This window comes from Etheostoma cragini, chromosome 20, assembly GCF_013103735.1.
Source record: "Etheostoma cragini isolate CJK2018 chromosome 20, CSU_Ecrag_1.0, whole genome shotgun sequence".
Taxonomy (NCBI): Eukaryota; Metazoa; Chordata; class Actinopteri; order Perciformes; family Percidae; genus Etheostoma; species Etheostoma cragini.
Window position 1 is genome coordinate 5,867,615 of NC_048426.1, and position 16,504 is coordinate 5,884,118.

The following is a 16,504-nucleotide window of genomic DNA, read 5'->3' on the forward strand; positions in this document are numbered from 1 at the left end:
TTACTGTATATCCTACCCTTAAAAAATAGATTTTCACTTTCTTCTTTGCTTTATTGCTACTTTTTTACACTTTGCTCTATTTTATTGGTTTATTCTATGCTAATTTAAACATGTTTATAGATTTTCTGTGTGTAGCAGGAAGGAGGCTCTGACTGCATTTTACTGTATGAAAATAAAATAAAAAATAAAGCTGAACTATGAACGCTTCATACCAGTGGTGGAAGAATTTAGATTTTTCTTTTTAAAAGTAACAGTATTCCATTATACGTAAGTCTTACATTTAACACTTTCACGTGTAATGGAATGTGTATTATCAGCAATACTTTCAATTTACGGGGGTGTGTTTTAAGATTTTATTAGGACTACAATGAATTTGCTCCCACATAAATATACTGTAATTTAATACAAGTACAAATTAATTTAAAACCAGTGGTGGAAGGAGTATTTAGATTGTGGTACTGCAACAGCAATACTACACTGTAAAAATACTCCACTAAAAGCACAGACCTGGTTTTACAATGTTACCAATGCAGATTTATTAGTAGCGAGTTGTCCGTACTTGTGATACTTTAAAGTACCTACAGCTTTAACTTTGATTCCGCAGTATGTATTTCAAATTCAATTGTTCATTACATTTTTGTTATTTCTAATATATATATATATATATATATATTTTTAAAGCACTTACACAACAGTCAAAGAATGAATTGTTGTATATTAATTAAATAATGATTCTATTACTGTGAAAGTCCAAATGCACCGGCGTTAACCCAATAAAACATTTTGACTGCAAACAGAGAATTAGCTTTCTTCACTTTGGGGTAAAATAAAGAATGGGAACAGGGAAACTAGTATTTATTATGTGCACAGGCAGGCAGCTCATTAAAAGTTCGAAGTTTACAATATTGTGAATCAAACAGCATTATCAGCCATTGTTTGTTGCCCTTTATTTATAAGCATATCATCTCAAAATATTGTACCAGTTATTTTTGGCAACAAATCAGAGACCCAATCCCTTCCTTTCCCCTTTCCACCGTTTGGCTTTAATTTGAGACTCACTTTTTAGACCAATAGATTTGACTTCAACATGAAATCATAATTCGTAAAGCATTGCGCTACCCTCCGGTCTGAGACCTGAGAGGATTAATACTGGAGAAAGGACGAGCTCAGTATATAAATACATCTTATGAAGAAACTTCATTAGCCTACTGAATGTTAGCAGGCCAGTAAGGTGTGTAGCTGTGTGTGTGTGTAGCATCACACCCATGCATTACAAAGGCTTATCAATATTTTGATAAAAGAAAAGAATAATTAACATACACATAATGTAAACAAAATACAGCATACTAGTGGAAAAGATGTTCGACTTGGCCTACAATCTTTTTGGTATAAATTAGTATTTCCTTAAAACGCCTGTTTTAGATGCACTATGTCTCATTCACTACTTTGATACTGTTATGTCATAAAATATATTGATTTTGAGAATGGCAACAAAAAAAAAAAAACATTCAGCAAAAGAAAGGAAAAGGATTATAGTGTGCAACCCTGGGTTAATCTGTCATCTGTTCTGTATTAATGACTAAGTGCCAGGTGGGCAAAGATTGCACGTCGCTGACTATTTTGCCTCAAAAACTCCATTAAGGTATTTGAAAGGATTTCCAACACACTGGTGAGGTGTGACCCAGGACTCCTGTACAGCATGTGGTTTAGCAGCTCTGGGATCAGATCATGCTCGGGGATGCACTGTGCAGGATGATGTCTCCCGTCACACGCAGCAGGGTCACTTCCTCCAGACCGCCGACTCTGTGCTCGTACTCCAGCAGGTGGGTGCCGTCCACCGCCACTTTAAACGAGTCCTCCTCCACAAGGATCTTCAGCTGCAGGGAGAGCAATGCTTAGGTTATGCACATCATGCACAGTTATCAGGGGTTAAGGCAAGTAGAGCTGAAACAACTAGTCCAATAGTTGGTCAACAGCAAATCAATCTGCAATACTAATGATCAATGTATTTTCTTTTAAAGACACATTTTTAGCCTATATTTTTAATAATAATTAAAAAAAAAAGATATATACATATATACACACACACACACACACACACACACACACACACACACACACACACACACACACACACACACACACACACACACACACACACACACACACACACACACACACACACACACACACACACACACACACACACACACACACACACACACACACACACACACACACACACACATATATACACACATACATAAACACACACACACACACAATATAATACGATATACACGGGTGTCAGTTTTGTTTGAAATGTGCATTTCCAGAAGACGCATTTTTTCCCCTCTTTCATGTTTTGAAAGACGCTGTCCTGTAGTTGATGTAGTTGTGATAATGAACAGCATTAGTCGGGCATTCTAAAATGCATAATGTAAAAAAGCTTATGTACCTAAACAATAGTCAATCATCACCAACTTCTGTCTCATATTGGTCCTCATAACCACAGAAAACTGTCAAAAAAAGTTTTTTTGACCGTTTAAAGTGGCTATGAGGAGCAATATGAGAGAGAAATATGCTGATGACTGATCATTGCTAAGGTACATTAAACCACATTTGAAATGTCCCGATAGCTGTTGTGAACAGAGTAGCGTGTAACCAGCGCAGCAGCAGAACGACTGTGGCTTTGCCTGCTCTGTGGAGATAAAGATTTTTGTGGATTTGTTGGCATCTGTCGCTCAAGAATTATGTGTTATGAAATTATTTTTTTTAAACTAAATTGAGCTCGAGGTTTTTAAAAAACAGCGGTGGGTACAAAATGACTCATGACTCAATCTGATAGGTATGCTTATCCACCGAAATTGACCCACACACCCACCCACCCACCCACGACCTTCTGATCTAGCTAGTCCACACAGCATTCTGGGATGGGAGAAGAACGTGCTCTGGTTTATTGGCATTTCTTTAAACCAATCACAACCGTCATCGCCAATCGTTCTGGAGGAACATGTGTACGTTCAAAGTAGTTTTAGTCGTGCAACAGAAAACTCTGATTGGACAGATCGTCTAGCTGGCTGTCTGAAGTTACCCTGCAGAGATCTGAGGAGCAGGTAACCAGAGTCCTCAGAAATCCACCGGAGTTTAAAATGCCAACACAAAGGAAGCCCAAATGAGTGAAATCCGGCGGCGTTTCCCTCGGCAACCGAACGTCACGTCATGGCTATAGACTATTTTGGGCTCTAGCAAAATGTGATCAGCATTTTCTGATCAGACCAAAAGATGCAATGAGAAACTAATTACTGGTAAAATGATAATGAAAAAGGCAACTTAATGACATTAAGCTAATATAAGCTTTTTGATTTTAACTGAAAAAACTGCAATAAAATTACTTTGCAAAATATGCAACAAATGTCTTTATTTATACCTTTAAAGCTGAGTTAACCAAGTTTGGAATCTGGGAGACTAATACTCACTGATATGAATAAATTATTACAGATTTAATAGACCTGTGACACTGCTTTCAATCATATCATCATGTGACACAGATGTGTTAAACACATCACAATGTTGCTGCACATTTTCATTTATTCTGGCTGATTAGACGTCTTTTTATGCCGGTTCATGTAATTTCAAAGTTATCATAATTACGAAGTCACAGCTTGTAAAAAGCATCCATGTCAACAGCCAAGTCTTAAGTACGAGTGGGAAACTCAGACTTTTATTTTTGATAGTTCTGATATATCTCACTCGGCAGCTAAAGTCTGTGAACCAAGGGGATACAACTTTAACCTTTGAATGGATATTGTGTTATACTGTCAACCCACATTATTTTGAATGCTCACTTAACTAAAATCATACAATCATCTTGAGTTCAAGCACAAAAGTCAAAAAAACATTGACATTAAAATTGTAAGCCTCTATTATGTATAAAATGTATAAACTATGGACCACAGTGTCAGTGCCACTACTACACTTTACCTCAAAACGCTGTCCCTGAACAAATGGGAAGCCTCCTTCCCGCTCCTCTGGCCCCCAACATCCACCTAGGTTGGAGTTTCTGACTATTGTTTGCTCGGGAAATCGAGGATTGAAGTGAAAGACGACATCTGAACCTTTGATGAAGTCAACTTGGAACCTGCAACAAAAGATCAGGACTTAGGGCTGCTGACATCGAATCATTCATTCACTGCACAATTCATACAAAAAAACCCCAAAAAAAACAGTAATGATAATTTATTTTAGAAGAGCGTCATTTCAATGTCCAACAACATCCTGTTATTAACAATTGTAAAGTCAAAGATGTACGATAAAACAGGGAAATGCAAGCAAGATGTTTCAGCGGTGGGAACAACGCGTTGAAGAGGACAGCGATGCCATGGTGTGGAGGATTAGGATGGATGCAGTTATTTATCGGGCAGCCAGTTATGTTCCTCAGAGAGCATCACCAACAGCAGAATAAGAGGATGATTGTAGTTCCTACCTGTCTCCACCAGGAACAGGCTCCCCCTCTATTGTGATTACAAGGCGTGGCAAAATTCCAGCATGAAGTGGGAGCTCAAACGGCGCCATCTGTAAGAAACATTTTGATTTTTAAAATCACAACAAGACATTTACCATGTTATTTTTAAAAATGCAGTTAAAAAATGCAAAAATGGGAAATTGTGATTGACTGTTTATTAGGCAAAAGTACACAAATAGAAACAGTGTTTACCCTGTTTATAACATACCCAGGGGTAAAGGTGGAATTGTTCACACATTGTATTGCTAACACGCTTAAGAGCAAAATATCACAAAATTGCAGAGGTGTTTTTAGTTAATACAAAACTTTGACCCTGCCCACATTCCTAATGCGACACCACAATGAGTCACCATCTCCATTTAGTTCAGCACTCTGATGTAATTTACAATGACTAGTCAAGACAACAACGGAAAAAGTCAAATCAGTTTTCAACATTATTACTAGTCATCAACTGTACAAATTGACAGAAAACAAAACTTTAAATTATAACCATGTACAAAAATGACAAGGTAATGTGAAAATAGTGATGATTGGCACACACATTTTAATCATAATTGGATTTTATCAGAGAATATAAAAGTGCCTTAATACATTAAACATGAGTTCTGTGTATAGGTGTCATTTTAAATCATATTGCACTTAATTAAAACAATACATCGCCCAGGCAGATTGAAAACACAAAACCCTAACTGTATATTGGGAATATAGGCTTTGTCACATTTTCACGTGTAGCCTTGTCAAACCATATGTTGATTCCGGAAGTGATGTCCTTGTCCGACTGAAAAGTTGAGTTCATTGCTTTCAATTATATGGTGGATTATGTCTGGGCTGAAAGAAAAGAATACATTTTTGATAACTACTCTTTTATATTTGTTGATGCTGCTTCATGTTTTGCTTTGCACCCCAGCAGAGCCCAAGATACAGAACACAATAATCCAAATACAGGCCGGGGCGTAAAACGCTCACTGAAAATGTACCATCCTGCAGTAAATCCCAACATGGTAGGAAACCAGCTGCAGTATAAGGCAGAGACCAAATCAGTCACATTGAAAATGTTAGAAGAAACCCTGTGATAGAGTAGAATTCAATAGCTATATGATAGCAAGTGACCTGCTAAAGAGGCTGGAGTTAGTAAGAATGGAGGCTGGTTGTAGTTCCCCACCATGAATCCCAAAGAGAGGTGCTTCACTCCCCACAAGAGCGAAAACCCACCGGAAAGGACATGCAGCAAGCAAGCAACCAAATGTTATTTTAAATCAGTGTTAGTACTCACCAGCATGCCTCCTGGAGCGGCAGGCCCACCGTATTGACCCATAGACCCAGGGCCAGGACCGAAGGGGCCAGGGGCAGGAGGGAAGCCTCCGCCTGCGGGTGGACCCCATGACCCAGTGGGTATTGGGGGAAAGCCTCCAGCAGGGAATGCAGGGAAAGAGCCAGGGCCAGCTGGAGGGGGGAATCCACCTGGACCACCTGGTCCGTACATCCCATTGCCTCCTCCTGGCTGACTGCCTGGGAAAGGCACATTTGGATAAGGCCCAGGGGGAGCTCCAGGTCCAGAAGGAAATGGTCCAGTTGGATAAGAAACAGGGCCTCCGGGTAGCTGTCCTGGAGCTCCTTCAGGTGGATACTGCCCAGGGTACTGCCCAGGAAACTGCCCAGGGTACTGCCCAGGATACTGCCCAGGATACTGCCCAGGATACTGCCCGGGGTACTGCCCAGGGGCTCCGGGGCTGGATGGGAACTGCCCTGGCGCTCCGGGTGCAGGTGGGTATTGTCCAGGTATCCCCGGACCAGGGGGGAACCCGCCAGGTGCTGAAGGAGGTCCTGGGTACTGTCCTGGTGCTCCAGGACCAGATGGATATGGGAACTGCCCAGGCGCCCCTGGGCCAGATGATCCACCGTATTCACCAGGAGCGGAGGGCTGGGTGGGAGCTCCTGGGGCTGAACTTGGCCATCCTGGGTTTGCGGGTGGTGGAGGGTTAGAGGCAGGGGCAGACGGGTTAGTGTTCCCTATATTCTTTGCATTGCTTGGGGTGTTGTCTCCTAAGGCATCCGACAGCTAAAACAGAACACAAAACGAAATTGAGTCTCTGTGTATACAGTTAAAGATCTGTTTAACCACTAACATTGTGTAATCCTTTGAACTCACCGAGAAATCCGCCATGATCTAAAAAAAGACACGACAAGATAAGACACAACTTTCATTAGTTTTTGTAGCAAGTTGTAAAAACCGGTTATAGCAAGCTGTCAAAGACGGGAAGGTTTGTCACACAGAGGCTCTGAGAAATGGCACACTAGCTAACTAAATGTTTCCATCCCCGACTGGTGATCAACAAATCCATGTTGGGTAGAGTCGCAATATCTTGACCTAACATAAATATCATTACAACTAGCTACACAGATGCTACACTGACTTTAGCTGCATATTAACGGGGATATAGTTCTTTAAATATCAAGTTAACTGATGTTACATAGTTGGCTACCGACCTAGCTAACAGCTGCTAACTGTAAGTTAACGTTCATATGGTTTATTTTAGCTCCTCGGCGTCAAAAGTGAATAAGTAGTAAAATGATATTTCATGCTACCTCGCCAGAAGATGAACTGCTCTCCAATGATATGTAGGTAACAGTTATGATTTATCCAGTTGTTGAAGCCAGATAGCCAGCTAATTCGACCTGCGGAGCTAACGTTGGATCTGCTCACACAACTAACGTTACAACTCTCGACAAGGAAGTTGATCACGTATTCTGACGGGAGGGCGCGTCTCGGCGCGCGCGCGTACGCCCGCGCGCGCACGCGTACGCGCTCAAATACAAACACACACCCACACACACACGGTGATCGACGACCCTGTGACAAAATGTTTTATGGTCTCCTCTTTTCTGAGAGGTGACATCTGCATTCCACTCCGGGCCAGACTAACTTAGTGGCTGGGGCCTCTGGGCAAAAATGAGCTTTGGGGCCCCTTCTCAACCCTCCACTCTCTGTGAAACGTCTATACTTTAATGGCCGTTTTGAAGCCTCAAGTTTGGCAATACGGCGTCGCCATCATGGCTTTTTGCAATCAAATGTGACGATTTTTGATGAAAGGGGGTAGCCAGTTCAGGTTTCTTATTTATTTATAGGACAATGCACAGTAATCAAGATTTCTGTAAATGCGCCAATGTTAGCCAATAGGCTATTTTTCAACTGTAGTCCTAGCATGCATGTCTTTATGGTGGGAAGAAATCCGAGCACCCGGAGGAGACCCACACAAACACGGGGAGAACATACCAACTCCATCCAGAAAGGACCGGAACAACCTGGATTGGCTAACCACTAAGCCACCGTTCTGCCTGTCGTGCCTACTTTATTTATATACTTAGGTAAATTTGTTGCACAGTTAAAAAGTGCGGGGCATCCATGGACACACAGTTTCAGACACCACACACAACATATAATGGGACAAAAAACAACAATACAATAATGTAGAGTTACAGTAACGCTCCAGTGCTAACCAAGATCAGTGTTGTTGTGCCCTAGGGGGAAAGGTAGCAGTAGCCAGCTAGCTTGGTTGGTATAACAACGACCAAGACATTTTTAGGCGACTATAAAAATAGACAAAAGGTCTTCATTTTGAAACCAGTGGAGTAACACCCGGATGGAAATTAAGATAGAATGCAGGTTTAAGAAAACTTTGTCCATTATTTACAGTGTATGGTGTACACACACACACACACACACACACAAGTATTTTGACTCAAAGAATAGACATACAGCTAAAACAAGGACAAACAAAAGTACAAAATAATAATTTGACTACTATGTACAGATAAAGGTATATGAAAAAGTATATATATATATGTACACATGCACACACATACATATTATAAACAGTTTACAGTAATGTGATAACACAGACATGTATTGTGTAATATGCACCCTGTAGGCCTCTTATCAATAGTCTTTACATCTGATTTGACACAAGGCCTCTCTACAGTACATGGAGGGAAGAAACTAGTTTGTGCACTCAAATTGCTGCTTCATGTATAAATTACTATTAAGTGCTCTTGAATTAATCATTCGTTCATATGAATTTCCCTAATGCTACACAATGTTGTTCGAATTTTACACATAAGGATGTTCTTCAGCAGTTTGTATGCTTTTCCCTGTTGGTATTCAAGTTTTTTTTTTACATTGTTTCATAATTACTAATTACCTAGCTTAGTGGTGTTAATATCCAATGTCAATGTTTCCATAAATTCATTAAATGAAGCAAAGTTCTTTTCGGTAATTACTCTGCCTGTCCACAGAATGCAAAATTACTTCAAGTCAAAATCCTTGATTCAAAGTCTTGAATACAAGTTCTACTACATTCAGCTGAATGAACTTAAAGTATTTAAAGTAAAAGTAAAATTGCGACATGCGAATGTTATTCTATAAAATGGGATTGGTAATACTGACATATTAATGTGTAAGTAGCTAATTATATACCTCATTTTGGTAGTTTGCATCTATAACAATGTTATAAAAATTATAATGTTTTTTATATAATTAAAGTTAAAAAAAAAACTTACTCTGCAAAGTAACTAGTAACTTACATTGATTAAAGCTTTGTGCTGCATCGTTTAGATGGCTATTTTTGGGCACGTTTTAACAGGGCTGAATATGTTTTATTAAAGTACCGAGGCCGTAGGACAACACTGGGAGAGATCAGAGAGAGATGTATTACCAACTTTTGAAAGAGGGGGGCGCTTGTTTAGGATTGGTCAAACCAGTCACAAGATGATGTGAAGTGAAAAAAACTACAAAAAAAACATTGAAAGCGTCTACCATTCAGAGCAGCAGCTGCAGCTTCAGGGAAATTTTAACTCTTCAACAATGGTAAGTTGTTTATTGTAGTAGCCAGAGAGCTGTAGTTGTATTATTTTTCTGCTTTTTAATCGTCTGCTCTTAATAAATGTAAAGTTCCGGGGACTATTAAGGAAAAGTAAGGTCGCAGATTGCTGGCGTTAGCATGCTAACCTAGCATGAGTTCCACCCTCTGTCCGTTGTAACAGTGTCAAGCTAGCCAGAATAGAAATGTTGGATTTCCGGTTACGGATTTCAAAATAAACAGACTATGGCTGAAAACAACGAGGTGAAAATTAATAATTACACACCGTAATACTTTGCCTCAGAGTTTTAATTTGCCAAAACTCTTAACACGAAATGCTTTACTGTATAATGAATATGTAATAAATGAAATACAGAAGTACATCACTGGCATCACAGCATTATATAATGGCTGTAGCATTTTAGTCATACTTTCTTTTTTTAAATAAAATGAAAATTAATTATGCTGATAAACTACTACTCCTCATCCAATCTTTACATAAGTCAGTATTTACAACAATTTAGAGTGAGAATACATTTTGAAAGCTTTGATAATATTTTTTGATCATGCTGCAAAGCTGTAAATAAAGGGAAAAGTCTAGAGTCTGATTTACACTGTTGTAAATCCTACATTCATCCAAAGCAAAATGATTTTGACTGTAGTTCACAGCATTGGTCACTTTTTCTGTTCTATATCGACCACAACGTTTTTTATTTTAGGCAGTACACAATATACTAGATGCTTCAATCACTAACCATTAAAGTACAATAAGCCAAGCTGCAGTAGTGTAAATAGATATTGCTCTAAAATCATTAGGCAGTATTCATAAGGAAAGAAAAAGAACCTCATTCCTATTTCATTTTCTTTCTTTTTTTAAAAAGGCCAGCTATTATTTTGCAATGCTGCTTACCTGGGTAAATGTGGTAAAATAAGCAGAATAGCTTTAAACGCACGTGTCCTTGATTGAGTGATGTCTCTTTCTCACCAATGACCAGGTTGGTAAAAATAGCCAGTAAAAATATAATATATTACTATTTTGTATGTATGTAAGCACATTAATTTGCTTTAAATCAGAATGTGGAAAGCATTAGTCTTGTTGGCTCTTGGCCCTGTGCAAGGCAGTAATAAAGTACTACTAAGTAAATAAATACAGGTCAAAGGCTTAAGGGACCCGCTCTTAGGACTGCAGCTAACAATGATTTGTATTATTGATTACCAGTAATCTGCAGATTGCGTCAGGAAGTAGTCAAAAAGGCCCCTTAAAAATCGTCAGATGACATCGTTCAAACAACAGTCCAAAATACTATATCAGTTTGCTTTCAAATGACAAAGAAAAGTCACAAATCTTCAAATCCGTGACTCTGAAAGCATAGAATGATTTGTGCTTGAGAAATGATGCAATCTTGAAACCGACTATGCTATAAAATAATATATACTATAATTGGTGCTTTAGGATTTTCTTTTGATGGACTAATCATCTAAATTGTAATATGATTCTTTTTTCTGGAATTTTCCGCACATACTCAATGCTTTTAATTTGAAGAGCAAGCTAGCGGGCTTCCTGTGATAGTGTAGCTAAGTGTGGCTAGCTTGTCGCAGCCGTGATGTGCTTCAACACGTCTGGGTTTGGAGAGCTGCCTTAACGCTAGCTCGCCTGCTGCTTATCGTAATGAAAATCGCTTTCCTCCGAGTTTGTTTGACTGCGTGTCATGACAACTCGACTGTCTTCAGTGTCAAACACTATTTGTCTAATTTTTTAAACATGAAATGCATTAAATTACTGGCTCGTTTAAGTTAGCTGACTCTCATTTCCTGGATGAATTAGCAGCCAGCCAAAGCAGCGAGCTAGCTGTCAGTGGCTGGAGGGATTTAAACCAGAAGTCAACCTGTCTGCTCGCCAGCATCGTCCTATGCCCACACCGGTCGCATAGGAAGATGATTTCGTTAGTCTCTCGGTCCCAACCACAGACCATCGAGTCTCTTCTTAATCTGTACAGATTTTTTCTCTGAGCTCAGTGGAGTCCTGACTCCCACCAGCCATCTGTTCAGGAAGGTGTAATTATAGAATTCAGAGACTCTGCAGAGACTCTCTAAAGACTTTATGTCTTTGGGCTGGAGTTATGTAATGTTCAGTGTGAGGCCGTGAAAGAGGTTCAGACCAATACAATCCTGCTGAGGCTGGTCTGTTGTCTTTCAGAAGAAAGCCCGTGCATCAGATTGGACTCCTGCAGAAAGAGATCTTTTGATTATTCAGGATACTAATACGTGGCTTTACAATGAAGCAACACAGTGCATGAAAACCACTTAAAGCTACAGTTGGAGATTCTGCAGCTGTCTGCCGTACATATAAACTCTCTGCACATATCCTTGAAACATCAGGCCAAATTAAACAATTTATTCAAGCAATAGGTTAGGATTGACATTTTTTGGATTATAAGCAATAAAACACCATTACTGCAGCGCTCGTTAGTGATTTATTCATCTTTATACGTACCTACGGTTCAATTTGTCCAGTATGATTAGTTACAATATGTATGTGCTGTTCTTTTTAGCTTCCAATCCAGAGATCAGAGCTTTGTTTGGCTAGCCTTGTACAAAACACAAAGAAAGAAAAGAGATGAAATATAAATACAGAAGGGCTTAATGTGTACGGTGTAAATGCTTTTTCTTTAGGGATGTGTAATTAAAGTGCCCACATCGATCTATCTGCATGTTTCTCCTGTTTTTCTCAGAGTGAATCACTGGTGGTGTGTGATGTGGATGAAGATCTGGTTAAAAAGCTGAGGCAGTTCCGTTTTAGGAAGGAGACCAATAATGCGGCCATCGTTAGTGAGTATTGGCAGTACATTCAGTATTTCATGTCACTTTTTCTTCTCCTAGCATGTTTTTGATAATATGTTAAGCTCAAACAGTAACTGGGAAGATGATACAAGGAGTCCATGTGTGTGGAATCTAGTGGAAATACGAATTCATCATTTGTGCCATTGGTTTTATTTCTGTGTTACACATAAGGCTGGGCGTTATATCGATATTAAGTCAATATACAGTATATGAGGCTAGATATCATCTTAAATTTTGGATATTGTAATATCCTGATAATACACAAGTGTTACCTTTTCCTGGTTTTAAAGACTGCATTACAGTAAAGTGATGTTATTTTCCGAACACACCAGGCTATTCTATCATTTGCATTTACCCACATAGTTATTATATCAACATAACTGATGATTATTTATCCAAAATCTCATTGTGTGCATATTTTGTGAAAGCACCAATTGTCAACCCTACAATATTGATATTGAGGTATTTGATCAAAAATATCGGGATGTTTGATTTTCTCCATATCGCCCAGCTCTAGTTACACGTGACTCGTTGTTTTTGCGGTAACAAAGTCATTGGCATTATGCAGAATTAAAGAAAAAATACCGAGACATTAGATTGGGCAGCTACAGTATGGAGGATGAAGGGACGAGCTAGCTCCAGATACAGCAGGTGGAGAGACAGCGTGCGGAGTGTTGCATCAGTTCCAGTTTATCCTCCACCATCTCTGGGTCAAAATGTCATCGCTGCTAAATGGGATCAGGCGTGTGTTTGAATGACACGGACTCTGATTAAAAGGCATATACATATTTTTTTTTAATAATTTTACTTTGGAACATAAGCTGTTCATGTTTGCTTTTTCACCCCTCAGTGAAGATTGATAAAGACAAGCAGCTGGTGATTCTTGAGGAGGAACATGAGGTAAGTTAGCTATCAAACTTTTCATCATCAAATGATGTATAAACACACACTTGTAAAATAAATGAATAATGAAGATGTTGAACTTTGTGTGGTTAAACTTGGATAATTGCTTTTCTAGATAAAGTGTAACTTGAGACATTGCACAACAACAGAGACGCAACCCCTCACTTAACTGCTGATCCCACTTGTGTCTTTTTTTAAGGATATTTCTCCTGATGATCTGAAGGATGAACTTCCTGAGAGACAGCCAAGATATCCTTTGGTTAAGTGGCCGGTCTTATTTTAACAGGATTTAAATGATGATTCCACCCCTTCTTGCCCTTACTGGATGTGTATCATGAATCTGTTACACATGTTATCTTAAATCTTTCTGTTCACTCTTGCTAAATGAAGTAGCATGTCAAGTCCTGTTTTAGTTTTGTGTTCTTTCTGTCTTGGCCGCGCTGATGTGAAAAACGAGAACGCTCCTTAGCACCCGGAACATTTATTGTCTACAGTTATAAATACGAACATGACGACGGACGTGTTTCCTACCCTCTCTGCTTCATCTTCTCCAGTCCAGTGGGTGAGAAGAACGCCTCCAGGGCTACTTTTGGTTGACTGGTACATGTTGTTCACTGCACCGTTCTATCATCCAGGACATTTGAGTTAATGGTGGCATGTTGGTTGTGTCCGGCAGGTTGCAGACCAGAGCAGCAGATGATGTACGCAGGAAGCAAAAACAAACTGGTGCAAACCGTTGAACTGTCTAAGGTTAGTGAGCTGCCTCTCACATTGCTGCTTAGTCATAATTAAGTAGTACTGGGGTGTAATGAATGCAACATTGTAATGGAATCTTGTAAAATCTGCCAGATAATTGCTCAAAATCTCAAGGACATTCCCATGATCAGCTTTACCTGTACTTTATGTTTAGTGCTAATACGCATATATTAGCATGCTTAAACACTAAACTAAAATGGTCAACATTATACCTGCAACATCAGCGTTAGCACCATTGGGACGTTAGCATTTAGCTGAAGGGACAGCTGTGCCTTAGGACAACCTTGCATGGCTGTTGTAGACTACAGTCTTGCTTATTAATAATATAGCATTAGTAGTAATTAGATTATTTTATTACATCTTACATTTATTGCATAGCAGGTGCTAGGCTTTACACTAGACTGCATCCTAAGACCTTTTTCTGTATTGCATTAAAGGAAAATTGTAATTCTTGCTCCTTATGTTTTTACCAGGTGTTTGAGATCAGAAACACAGAGGACCTAACGGAGGAATGGCTTAGAGAGAAACTCGGCTTCTTCGGTTAAAGTCACCTCATCCAGTGGTCTGGGATGTGAGGAGGATCCAGATTGCACAATCTCTTGGGAAGAACACACCACAGTTAATGTTTGCCTCCTCCGTGTACCAGACCTGATTTATATATTGTTTGCAAACACCTTCTCTACTCGGTTTTAGGTCTATTTGGTAGAGTTTACGGAAAATTACAATTCAGCGTAACACTAACTAAACCTCGCTCCTCTGGCAGCCTAAACCTGAAAACACTATTTGACGCAGGTCTGCTTTTGTCTCCTATACGATCTCTCCATGTGCCAGTTATGTGTCTGTATTGAATTAACACTCCCATAGCTCTTGAATTGGCCAGAAATTGATGTTACTCATCCGCTCTTCCTAAGCATGTTCATCCAGGAGAATTTAAAGGCATCGGAACAATTTGTTTTGTTTACTTAAGTAGTTTACACTCAAAGGTTTTTACTAGCAACGCTGAAGCTCCCGAGTTTTACCTTTTTATGTTTAATACTTTTTAAAAATTTGAGTAAGCCTTACTTTTGGATTCTTTTTAACCGGTGGATGTAGGGTTATGTGAGCATATACTTTATAGTATATGCTCGTGAACTCGTGATTGTTACACGTGAACAATCATAGGTATAATTAAGAGAAGAATTTAAAGTTCAGATTTAGTCAGTCTCTCCTTCAGTATTAATTTAGATTATAATTTAGATATCAAACTGTAATCACTCCTGTCAACGAAGGATAACGACACTAAGACCATTTGACTTATGTCACATTTACAGTATGACTTATGGGTAAAGCTGTATTCTGCCTTTGACCTGCGTATTTGTTATAAAGATTTCCCACTACTGATAACATTTCCACTGAAACATTCCAAACTGAACAGTTTACTACTTAGGACAAACTTCCATCTGTGGCGACCAAGTCAGTAATCTACTGGGTCACTGGGTCTTTAGGGCCATTGTTAGCTAATATTGTGCATTATAACTCTTGCCGTTATTCGTGTTTTTGAATGTTGTGCTTCATTCTGATGTTTTGATTGCTTAGTGGAAGACACAGACACACTTGAGAAAGACGGCTGTGACTTCTCCAAATGCCAGTTGTTCTTAATATTTAGAAGGGACAGCATCGGGGCAGTTCTGTACGGTAAACGCATTCCTTACAAACCAGGGTTTAACCAGTATAGATTTTTGAAGGCTGATACTGATATTTGTGTACTGAATGTGCAAGGAGCTCATATTTTTTTGCCAGTATTACGTTACAACAGTTGCGAATGATCTGTAATCTCCTTTGTTCATGCCCAAGTGCGACAGCAGCTCCTTGTTTCCCCTAAAACAGCAATTAAACCAATCCAACACACTAAAACACCAAACCAGTTGCTAAGGATTAGTTGCTCCTAACTCCAGGGCGACCAAGCTCAAATAGTTAAAGCTAAATAAAGTCTACTTTAAACAGGCAAAGAAAATAAAAGTGTACTGCTGGTGCTACATGACTCCAGTGGCAGATTTTGGATTCTCAATAAAAGGTTAATATTAGCTCTATTGGTCTGACCCTGACAAAGAATAACAGGCACAAATGAATTTCACATGTTTGCTCATCAGTCTCATCTCTCATTGAGAAAATCCTACTTTGGAAACAGTTAAGGGAGCGTGGTGGCTAATTAAAAAGCCCCAAGGGAGGAAATCACCACACAGTAATGTGTGATGTCCTACTGCTAACTCTACCATACCAATGTATTTTCTTAATTTGTTTTCTTCTTTTTGTCATATTTACGTCTCTTTAAACAACCATCTGGCCAAACTGAGAATGTGACACAATTATGGTTTGGGGGAAAAAAGAAGATTGGAAAATCTTTAGGGGATTATGATGGGTTTTTTAAGACCCTATTTTTTTCCCCCTAACTTTCCGATCTATCTGTAAAAACCAGAAGACAGGATCTTTTTTTCTATTTAAATGTGAACTTGGTAGAGATCTGACTCAAAGATAGGTATGCACAATCACATCATTTCATGTAAATCATCTGTTGGTGTAAAATGTTTGACATTAATCATTAACGATTTGTCAGGGCAGGATTACAATGGGTTATAACGGTAAA

General features: G+C 39.1%; 2 protein-coding genes across 2 annotated transcripts; one reads left to right on the plus strand and one right to left on the minus strand.

Moving 5' to 3' along the window:
- Window positions 1–838: 838 nt before the first annotated feature.
- Window positions 839–7,350, minus strand: lgals3a (lectin, galactoside binding soluble 3a). The gene is made up of 6 exons (XM_034857603.1): window positions 7,112–7,350; window positions 6,675–6,692; window positions 5,799–6,584; window positions 4,487–4,575; window positions 3,985–4,141; window positions 839–1,877 (listed from the first exon to the last, which is right to left on the minus strand). The coding sequence occupies exons 2-6, from the start codon at window positions 6,687–6,689 to the stop codon at window positions 1,722–1,724; spliced, it is 1,203 nt and encodes a 400-aa protein (XP_034713494.1). The 5' UTR covers window positions 6,690–6,692; window positions 7,112–7,350; the 3' UTR covers window positions 839–1,721.
- Window positions 7,351–9,269: 1,919 nt separating this feature from the next.
- gmfb (glia maturation factor, beta) lies at window positions 9,270–14,829 on the plus strand. The gene is made up of 7 exons (XM_034857630.1): window positions 9,270–9,389; window positions 12,114–12,210; window positions 13,073–13,122; window positions 13,325–13,374; window positions 13,605–13,687; window positions 13,802–13,875; window positions 14,355–14,829. Exons 1-7 carry the CDS (start codon window positions 9,387–9,389, stop codon window positions 14,424–14,426), a joined length of 429 nt encoding a protein of 142 aa, XP_034713521.1. The 5' UTR covers window positions 9,270–9,386; the 3' UTR covers window positions 14,427–14,829.
- Window positions 14,830–16,504: the final 1,675 nt, after the last annotated feature.

What these genes read in the sequence shown, in the direction of transcription:
- lgals3a (XM_034857603.1), bottom strand. An exon ending in CCGCTCCAGGAGGCATGCTG is followed by an intron (nt 4,576 to 5,798) that starts GTGAGTACTAAC and finishes TGTTTCTTACAG; the next exon opens with ATGGCGCCGTTTGAGCTCCC. An exon ending in CCTGTTCCTGGTGGAGACAG is followed by an intron (nt 4,142 to 4,486) that starts GTAGGAACTACA and finishes CTTTTGTTGCAG; the next exon opens with GTTCCAAGTTGACTTCATCA.
- gmfb (XM_034857630.1), top strand. An exon ending in CTTCCTGAGAGACAGCCAAG is followed by an intron (nt 13,375 to 13,604) that starts ATATCCTTTGGT and finishes AGCACCCGGAAC; the next exon opens with ATTTATTGTCTACAGTTATA. An exon ending in CATCTTCTCCAGTCCAGTGG is followed by an intron (nt 13,688 to 13,801) that starts GTGAGAAGAACG and finishes TGTGTCCGGCAG; the next exon opens with GTTGCAGACCAGAGCAGCAG.